This window comes from Capricornis sumatraensis, chromosome 2 (assembly GCF_032405125.1).
Source record: "Capricornis sumatraensis isolate serow.1 chromosome 2, serow.2, whole genome shotgun sequence".
Taxonomy (NCBI): domain Eukaryota; kingdom Metazoa; phylum Chordata; class Mammalia; order Artiodactyla; family Bovidae; genus Capricornis; species Capricornis sumatraensis.
This window is the reverse complement of record NC_091070.1, coordinates 66,646,761-66,656,488: the sequence shown is the minus strand read 5'-3', so window position 1 is coordinate 66,656,488 and position 9,728 is coordinate 66,646,761. Positions and strand designations below refer to the sequence as shown.

Sequence of the window (9,728 nt, the reverse complement as noted above, 5' to 3'; positions counted from 1 at the left end):
CATCCCTAACAATCACATACCAAATAAAGAGAAGGATTGTGACAAGGACCCTACACGTGACTGCGTTTCCGTCCCAAGGCCAGCATATGACACCAGTGGCTCATAGCTCCATTAAAGACTGCAAAGTGCATCACTTCTCTTCCCCCGCCCAGACCTGGGGACTCCTATACCCAGCGCCAGGAAGCGCAAACTGCGGCATGGACTCAGATCTTCCGTACAGCATGGCAGCCGCCGAAGGCGTCGCCCACGCCAGTGACTGCCGTACAACATGGCCTCCTACAGAGAGCGCCCCACACCCGCTTCCGCCCGGTCGCCGGAAGTTTCCCTTTGAAACCCTGGCGGCAGACGCGGTCCGTGGTACGGCAGTTACTGCCGAGCATCTTTTGAACCAGAGCGACGAGGCGTGCGGGCAGGAGCAGCAGGCACCTGGGTTCGGCTCTCCTGGGGCAGGAAATTGTGCTGGATGTGGGAAGTCGATGGGATGGGCTGGGAATGGAGGATCTTCGCTCTCCTGAGTCGCGCTCTCCTGGGGCCTCCGCCTGCTTGGTCTCCTTGGCCCAGCCCTGGGTAACCATTCACCTTGTAACTTCTAGGCCCCAGCCGTGCCGCCTCGTTACGATGACCAGCGTGATTAAGACAGTGTACACCCTGCAGCCCTCCTGTGTGCTGAGCAGTGGCCTGCCCGCAGGTGGGTGTCCACGGGGCCCTTACCCCCTTTCACTGCGAACCGGCCCTGGGGTGGTCGGGCCAGGAGTCTGGAGGCGTCAAATCTGTTGTTGGGGATGGGTGGCACCGGCAAGGAGGGGCATTCTACCGGCTTTGACAGCTTACTAACTTCCCTAGAACCGGGCTGTCTAGTTTATAATGGGAGTTGGGGGAAGGGCAGTAAGGAAGAAATTTGGACTTGCCCCACCCCCCTGCTTCTTCAAACCGAACTCTGCTGCATTCACCAATTAGACTCCAGTTGCTGACTATTCTACAATATTATTTGCAGTAAGCTAGGGATCCCTTTTATACGTATCTGTTTTATTTCCAGACTTGGGGTGTCCTGAGGGACTGGGTTTGTTGTCAGGGAGGAGAGAAGAGAGTCATTTAAAAAGCAGGATAGTTAGGGAGAAGCACTAGGGTTCACACCGTGTCTGGTTCCCATTTGTAACTGCACAGTGTCCTTTATATAGTACATTCTCAGCAAACATTTGTTGAGTAAAGTGAGAGAGAGGGATCAGGCCTAACTAATGCTCCAGAACTTTGGGAGAGGAGGCATGATTAAAAGCAATGTTTGATTGCTTTGCCATTTTGCTTTGTGTGACTCAGCTTGGAGTTGAAATTATCTCCTAAATTCTGCAACTGTCAGCTGCCTAATCTAGAGATTATAGCAGGGAATTGGTTTCAAACATGAGAACTGGGTGGCGGTGGAAGGTTTTGAAGCAGCTATTTAAGATCCTTTCCCAGGTGACTCCATGCAACTGATTGATGAGGCCAGTAGGATTGACCTATGAAGTAAATAGGCTTTTCTCCAAAGGCCTTACAGGATTTTGTTTGTCTTATATTGCTTCAGGACACCTGAATGGCAATCCTGTCATCAGCAGGGCTTAGGAGTTGATGGAGGAAGTGGAGTCAGTCGTACACTGCCTTTCCCTTAGAAAGCGGCATCTTTAGTTCAGTGGGGAGTGACTGGCATCTCCCCACCCAAACTGGAAGTTTTCATCTCTTTGCTTCTTTCCCAGTCACAGCTTTACAGTCATATGTAACCTCAATATTTAAAAATTTTTAGGCTGCCTCCCAGGTTTTTTGATGTTAGGCAAGGGTTGGTTGGTTTTTAGTTTTTTTTAACAGATAACATATACACATGTTAAAAAAAAAAATCCAAAGTTTGGAAACGATATACAGTGAAAAATTAGTCTTTCCATCCTTGGCACTAGCCATCCAGTTCCCTCCTTAGCATCTCTCATTTTAAGAAGATAGTCTGTTAAACCCTGCTAAATTTTTCCTGCAGTACCATCCTTAGGTTCTAACAAATATGGGTTATTGGAACCAATCCCAGTCAATGAAGAGTGTTAATTTTGATCCGTTTGCTGTTGATACCTTTTTACGTGAGATATTTCTTATCGTGTATGACTTATTAATACCTGAGAGAGGAGAAGGTAAATTCATTCACCCAAGGTTACCTTTTCTGACAGATCTCAGAAAGAACCCTTTTAATACTTGCTTTGTGTGAAAATAGGATGTAAGTGCCCACTGAGTGTACCTATAAATGAAATAATTTGTTAGCCTGAGAAATCATATTTATTCCAAACTGTTGTGCAGCTAAAGTCATCAAAATAAATCTTTATCAAACACAAAGTTTCCTAATGCCTGCAATTCAGTACTTTGTACCTCATTTCTTCCTCTTGATTTAATCGTTGATTTCTTCAACTTAAGATAGGTCAAGGTTATTAAAGCTATTTTTGGTTGCGCAGTCTTTCTATAGTTTTGGAGAGCGGGAGATTCTTACTGTGGTGGCTCTTCCTGTTGCGGAGCACAGGCTCTAGGTGGGCTCAGTGATTGTGGCACATAGGCTAGTTGCCTCGGGGCATATAAAATCTCAGAAACCAGAGTATGGGCCCAGGTTTTTAAAGGAGCCATTTTACAATGAACAAAATGAAAGTTGGTATAAAGTAGAAGAATCCTTTGCATGTATTAGATGGGGTAGGGTGAGTACTTAACTCCAGAACAAGTTACTTAGATTTGCTATGGAATGGAAGTGGTAGAAAGAGGTGTGTGGCGGAGGGCGGCATAAGGGCTCGGGGGCAGATGCTCTCTTCTAGGGAAGAAGAGTGTCATGTCAGGGCCATTTCTGTGGTTATCTGGCAATAGCCTACCAGGATCAGAACAGAATGCCAAATAAGGAACCTAATATGAAACTCTAAACTTAAAGATGGATAAACAAAAATGGATGATGGTAAAGGCCAGCATGGAAGAGGGAAGACGACGAAAGGAGCTACTTTAGAGATGGTCTTTGAAACTGACATGTTCCGTTTAGGCAGTAAGCAGGTTTTGAATTTTTGCTAATATGCCAGATACTCTCCTAGATGCTGAGGTACAAAGACATCTGCAAAGCAGGAGGCCCCAGCCTCCGGAATCTAATGCCTGATGATCTGAGGTGGAGCTGATGTAATAATCATAGAAATAGAGTTCATGATAAATGTAATTAATGTACTTGAAGCATTCTGAAACCATCCCCACCCCACCCCTGGTCTGAGGAAAAACTGTCTTCCAGGAAACTGGTCCCTGGTGCCAAAAAGTGTGGGGACCACTGTCTTAGAGAACTAGTTAGTGAGCCAGTCTGGTCAAAACAACTAAGCAACAGCTGAAGCTTGAAACAGCTTGCATGTAGCTTAGGGGAGCAGGCAAAGTGCTTAAGAGCAGAATGAGATAGTTCCATTGAATTGCTGTATGAGGCAGGGTTCAGCTGTGTTTTGCCTTGCTGGCAGCCACACTGCCTCTTGTGATCTTTGCTTATATGAATCTCCACCCTCTGGCCATTCGGTTTGCTATATCGTCAAGCTTCTGGCCACCCTCAAACACACTGCACTGTCACATTTAAAGAATTTTGGTTTCTATTCCCAATTGGTCTACAAGTCTTATTCTTCAGGATTTATAGAATTGGCAGCTGTTGGTCATGATATGTGAGGTTTCACCCGCTTGTTTTCCTTTGCAGATGCACAAACTCGAGCCACTTTTAAGAGCCAGTTACCTGTTAAGTCCAAAGAAGTCGATGTTTCCAGACCTCATTCAGGAGCTTCAGAGACTGATGTTACAAAAATCATCAAACTGAGACGAGAGAATGGGTGAGTCAGAACATCAGTATCCAAATAGAACTTCCTGTTAGAAATTGCTCAGTACCAAGAATTAGGGTTTTGCAGAGCACAAGGTGTCTGATGGATTGGCCTGTAGTCAGTGGCCCAGAGCATCACAGCATTGCTGAGCTGTTTTTCAGAACCCTCGGTATTGATAGCTCAGAAGAGGTGCAGCCAGGGTTATAATAGGTACTTTCTTCCTCTCTCAGCATTTGCTTTGCATGTGCAAATAGCAGCACTGCAGCCAAACCCCAGCCCTAAGTGGTAGTCGTGGCAGGTGGGTGCTAGTTGTGAGCCTGAGTTGCTAGTGTGAGCACAGGCCAGCCTGGCGTAGTGTGTGTATCTTTCCCGAAGTGCTCAGCTCCCACTGAGTCAGATTGACATGAGGTAGCCACACCATTCTGAGCAGGAGCAGGTCTCTCAGGCTGTCAAACCGGTCAGGAAGGGAGCCCATTCCCTATTCATAAGCCTTTTTCAATAGTCTGGGCAGAAACAAAAGTGTGTGGTGCAATTGACATATAGTTGACATATAACATTGTGTTAGTTTCAAGTATACAACATAGTGATTTGATATTTGTGTATATTGTGAAATGATCACCACAGTAAGGCTAGTTAACATCCTGATTTGTTTTTGCTTCTCTAGGCAGGTGAAGGCTACAGACACCTCCAGGAGGAACCTCAGGAAGAGGTGAGCAGCAGGGTAAAGAAAACTTGGTCACCACTTTAGGGTAGTGGGGCTTAATACAGAGTAGGGCTCTGGTTGTACCTCAGAATCACTCATGGGACTTGTTTTACCATGTTGGAGTCTGGTACCACCTCAGAAATTGGAATGGAATTTTCAGGGGTGAGACACAGCCAGGCGTAAGACCCAATGTCAGGGCAAGAGTCGGTGATATGACAGTCTTGAGCAACAGACAGGAGTTTGGGGGCTCCACGCCAGGACCACTGCTTAAACCCAGTGATAGCCCTTTAACAAGGGCAGGAAGCCTCAGGATGGGAGAAGCTGCATGTGTTAGTGATTTCAAAATGAGTGTTCTACTGCTGGTGGTAAAATCTTGGAGAAAACTGCATCTTTCTATGCTTGAGGCTTGCTTGGCCATTTCAGTCCCGAAGGCAGAAATAATATAAGCTGGAAAGTTTGTAGAAATAGGTTGTAATTCCACATCTATTATTGAGCATGTCTTAAAAGTTCTAAAGACAAAATACTATTAAGACAGACTCAGAGAACTTTAAAAAGATTCAGTATTGATGATGATAATGGCGATTACTGACTAAAGTTTACTATGGGTCAGTAGCTCTGTCACAATTTGCATGTATATTCTTTATCCTTCACAATAATAATAATATGAGGCGAGGGTATTAATTCTACAAATGAGGAAACAACCTGAGAGGTTACAGAGCTCCCTGAAGGTCGTATTCCACTATGTGATGAGGCCAGGATTTGAACCAGCCTGTTTGTGTAACTCCATAGCCCATACTCTTAACCCCTCCACCTCTTTATCTAAGTACAATTGTCATTACAGCTACAAACCATTGAGTAAACAGAAATCAGAAGAAGAGCTCAAGGATAAGAACCAGCTCTTAGAGGCTGTCAACAAGCAGTTGCACCAGAAATTGATTGAAACTCAGGTAAGAGACCCACCAGACCTCTGCCATCAGCTGCCCTGGTGAAGCACGTGGACTCCTGAGGGACCACACCAGGTGGTCCTGAGGGCAGCCAGAAAAGCCACTGGGCTTGTGCTGTGGCTGTTTCCAAGGCATGGGATGGGCCTGCCCTGTCTGCATGTTCACCCCAACAGGGAGAGCTGAAGGACCTGACTCAAAAAGTAGAGCTGCTGGAGAAGTTTCAGGACAACTGTTTGGCAATTTTAGAAAGCAAAGGCCTCAACCCAGGTAGGAACTGCCTTCAGAGGAGTCAGTGCCTGTGCCCTTTCCTGAGTGATTCTGGGCTGTGTGGCAGGAGTTCAGCATGGTGTCAGCCAACCTGGGCAGGGCAGGGGTTGCCTAGTAAAGCCCCGAAGATTTCAGGGAGCGCCTCTCTAGTCTTGGGTGGTGTTGACTCTTCCTGCCCAAAAGTGTTTCTGTGTTGTGGAGAGAGGGTTATCTCTTTCTTACCTGAACACTTTATGCCATTCTTTTGATGCTGACAGGTATGATCTTGCAAATAGATCAGAAATATCTTCTTTCTTTCGAGGGATATGGCACACAAGGAATCTTCATGGGTGGAGAGAGAGAGAGGATACTGTTGAAAAGGTTCTGAAGCTGGCTAGTAATCTCTGAGTCATGATGTGATTCTTGTTCTTACCCTGTCCCTAGAGGGCTGCTGCTGCTGCTAAGTCATTTCAGTCGTGTCCGACTCTGTGGGACCCCATAGACGGCAGCCCATCAGGCTCCCCCGTCCCTGGGATTCTGGGCAGTCTGTAACAGAGGAAACAGCGGAAGGGATTACCCAGAGACTGTCAGAGAGCCTGAGTTGAGGAACTTGAGGATGCCCAGGGAAGGAGCCCCGGCTTCTTTGAATTAGAGTACTGATTTTGAATGCTGCCATTAAAATAGTGCATTTTAGGATATATTCGTTATAGTCACCACACACGTTTTTGCGTGATTTTAATTGCCTATGTGTGTGCATTGTTTTTACAATGAAAATGTTGAAGGCCAATGAGATTTTATAAATAGTTTTATGTACTGTAAACAGACCTAAAACCTATACATTTCTTTTGGACAAATTTTCTGCTGAGCTGAGAAGAAAGTTTTGGCCATATCCATACCTGGAGAGGAAGGAGAAGTAAAATCCAGCTCTGGAGAGCAGGCATGGGGGACCCTGCCGAGGTGAAAGCTCAGGAGAGAGTGTCCAGGCCCAGACTGTCAGAGAAGTTTCCCTCATGAATACTCCTGTGGAGGGCTTTTTATTTTAAGTTGCAGTTCCCTAGTCAGGGCTGACTCTGTTGTATCTACTGGTTTTAGGCAGTGAGACCCTGGCATCACAGCAAGACTCCACTGCAGATCACATGGACTCCATGGTGAGGGGGCAGGTGTGAGGGGGTGAGGGTGCAGTGAGCATGGGGCCTTACCGATCTAAGCAGTTCTCTGCCATATGCTCGCAAAGCCCGCGAAACAGCCTTTGGTTATCCAGGAAGAGGGTGGTTGGATGTGTACTCAAAATAGCATATTTTCCATAAGGGTGACTTTGTGCTTACAAATAAGAGTGAGTCTAAGTTGAAAATGTACTACTTTAAAACCCATATTAGGGTGGACTAGTGGAGACAGCTTTCTGGTTTCTCTGTTCTATGCTTTACCAAATTTTTCCCCTTACTCCTTTGCTAAGAACTGTTTCTTACAAAGGTCCAGCCTGAATTAAATTTGTCCTCTCTTTGGTTCCTTCCCCGAGATAGGAAGGTAATTTGTTTGGGATTAAAGCCTTTTGATCTTCTATGATCTCTTCCCCAGGAAGATCAGTTGTCATCTTAAAATACTAGGCATGGACACCTCCTCCGCTGCTCAAGGCAACTTAGTCAGCCCTTCAGTGGCTACTGCCTTTCGTTCGTATTGCCTGTGTAGCACGGAGCATGTGGAGGTGTAGTCCTCTGTCCCTCCTGTGGACTCTGTTTCTCAGAGGAGCCTGGCACGTGTGTGGACACTCAGTAAATGACCGAATGCAAGGGATGTTAGTGGTCATCTAATTCAACTCCTGTGAGGAGAAGAGTTTATATGAAGAAAAGTTCTTACCTTTCAATAAAGATGTGTTACTATATTTGCTACTGCTTTTCTCTTAGCTGCTGTTACAAACTTTGCAAGATGAACTGAAGCTTTTTAACGAAACAGCCAAAAAGCAGATGGAGGAGTTACAGGTGAGAGGCAGACATGACCCCAAGGCAAAATTACCATTTCTTACCACAATAGGAGGGTCTCTGGAGGACTCTTTTATTTATCTATTTATTCATTTATAGTAAACTATTTTGCAACAGTCTTAGATTGTGACAAAGTTGCAAAAATAATAGAGAATTCAGTTCCCCTAATATTAACATCTTACATTGTCATGGTATATTTGTCAGGACTAAGAAGCCAATATTGATGCATTACTATTAACTAAATTCCAAGACTTTGATTTCACTGTTTGTTTTTTTCAACTAATTTTTTGTTCTAAAGATGCTTAGAAATGTTCACATCTGCAGGGCACGAGACAGTGTGCAACATGCCAGATTACCCCAGGTGAGAATTGACACCTGTGCGAAACCTATGTGTGGAAACTTGATATCTCAGGGAAACCTGTAATAGGAAACCCAGATTCTTGGGTCTCGACTTCTTTGAATTGCTTGGATGAACTGTGGGATACTACATGGAATCCTAGAGGATTTCATTGGTCTGGCTGAGATAACAGATTCTGTAGTAAAGACAGTTCTTAAAGCCAACACAGATAAATCTAAAAAGAGACAGTGTGTGTCAATATTCCAGTGGTCTTCCTCAATGGAACAGAATGTTCTGGTTATTGTATTGTCTTTTCTGAGTCAAAGTTTTGTGGGGTTTTTTGTTTTTTAATGTCTTTCCATGCAGGCCTTAAAGGTAAAGTTGAAGATGAAAGAAGAAGAGAGAGCCCAGTTCCTTGAACAACAGACCTTATGTAGCAGTCAAGTAAATGATTTCACAACAGCCCTTGAGGAAGTGGAGCAGCTATTAGAAATATGATAAAAAGCAGGTGGCCACATGGCTCTCTCTTGGGGATAGACTCTCAGAGGCAGCTACTTAGGACATCTGCTTCTTGGCCGTGATCTTCTAGGACTCACCATCCCCAGAATGAAAACAGTTTCTGCAGTAGGATTAAAGACAGTTGATGTTGGAATGGCAATTCCTCCCTTAAGCAAGCATTCGTTCCCAGCCTTCAGATTGTCCAGCTCTCCTGAACCTCACAGTTCATAATTAGGGCCTACAGGAGAGGAGGCCTGAAAGGTTGGATCAGCCTCCTAGGATCAAAAAGCAGCACATCATTAGCATCAGGAGACTCTAAACCAGCCACAACCAGAGAAGCCAAAAGACGTGCAGGAAGAAACAGTGAAGCATACGTGCTCCATGGGAGACATCACTGAAGAGTCACGCTGTCCTTTCCTAACTTGGAACACATTCTATCCCATCCTGGCTGGGCTCTGTGACCTCACTGTAAATTTATGAACTGAAAGTTACCTGAAATGGCTTAATAATGGGGTGAAGGTATAGATTGCAATAACAGGTATGAAACAATACACCTTGGAGCTTTTAATCTAAATCATTTCTGTGTTGTTTTTTTAATACAGTGTTACTTTTAAATAAATATTTCTGTAATTATTCAGACTGCAACATTGTCAAATGAAAATAGCTTTTTAATCTAAATATGGCCACTGAATACTACTGAACTAATCTGTTAACAAGTTCAAGGTTACAATTTCACCCAGAATGTTTTTCTTCTATTTAACCCAGAGTATTTTTCTTTTACTCATTTTAAATGCTCTATGACTGGCCCCCCTCCCCACCCCCTCTTCTGTGAGCATTAGTCAGTCTTCTGTGGGTGTTCCCTGTTTGCAGCAGTATGTGCCAGACTCCTTCCACCAGGTTTGTGTCACTAGCTGCCTGTATTCCTAAATATGCCTAATCTCTGCTGTTGCCTTGCGTGGCCAATCCTGGACCTGGCCTGCTGGACCATTAGTCAACTGAAGTCCACAGCAGGCCTTCCCTCCCTCTCCTTCCCCCATGGTTCACCAAAGGGCACGGCCATAATTCCTTTTTTTTTCTTACTGGATCCCAGTTCCCCAACCAGGGATTGAATCCGGGCCCCCAACAGTGAAAGTGTGGAGCCCTGACCACTGCTGTGCTTGGTCATTCAGTCATGTCCAACTCTTTATGACCCCATGGACTATAGTC

The 9,728-nt window shown here is 45.0% G+C and overlaps 1 protein-coding gene across 1 annotated transcript; it reads left to right on the top strand.

Moving 5' to 3' along the window:
- The first annotated feature begins 221 nt into the window (after positions 1-221).
- Positions 222-8,482, top strand: KNSTRN (kinetochore localized astrin (SPAG5) binding protein). The gene is made up of 8 exons (XM_068965805.1): positions 222-430; positions 594-688; positions 3,701-3,830; positions 4,483-4,527; positions 5,363-5,468; positions 5,639-5,732; positions 7,613-7,687; positions 8,391-8,482. The coding sequence occupies exons 1-7, from the start codon at positions 222-224 to the stop codon at positions 7,636-7,638; spliced, it is 705 nt and encodes a 234-aa protein (XP_068821906.1). The 3' UTR covers positions 7,639-7,687; positions 8,391-8,482.
- The last annotated feature ends 1,246 nt before the right edge of the window (positions 8,483-9,728 follow it).

What these genes read in the sequence shown, in the direction of transcription:
- KNSTRN (XM_068965805.1), top strand. Translation starts at nt 222, where the DNA reads ATGGCAGCCGCCGAAGGCGTCGCCCACGCCAGTGACTGCCGTACAACA. An exon ending in CAGGAGCAGCAGGCACCTGG is followed by an intron (nt 431 to 593) that starts GTTCGGCTCTCC and finishes TGTAACTTCTAG; the next exon opens with GCCCCAGCCGTGCCGCCTCG. An exon ending in GAGCAGTGGCCTGCCCGCAG is followed by an intron (nt 689 to 3,700) that starts GTGGGTGTCCAC and finishes TTTCCTTTGCAG; the next exon opens with ATGCACAAACTCGAGCCACT.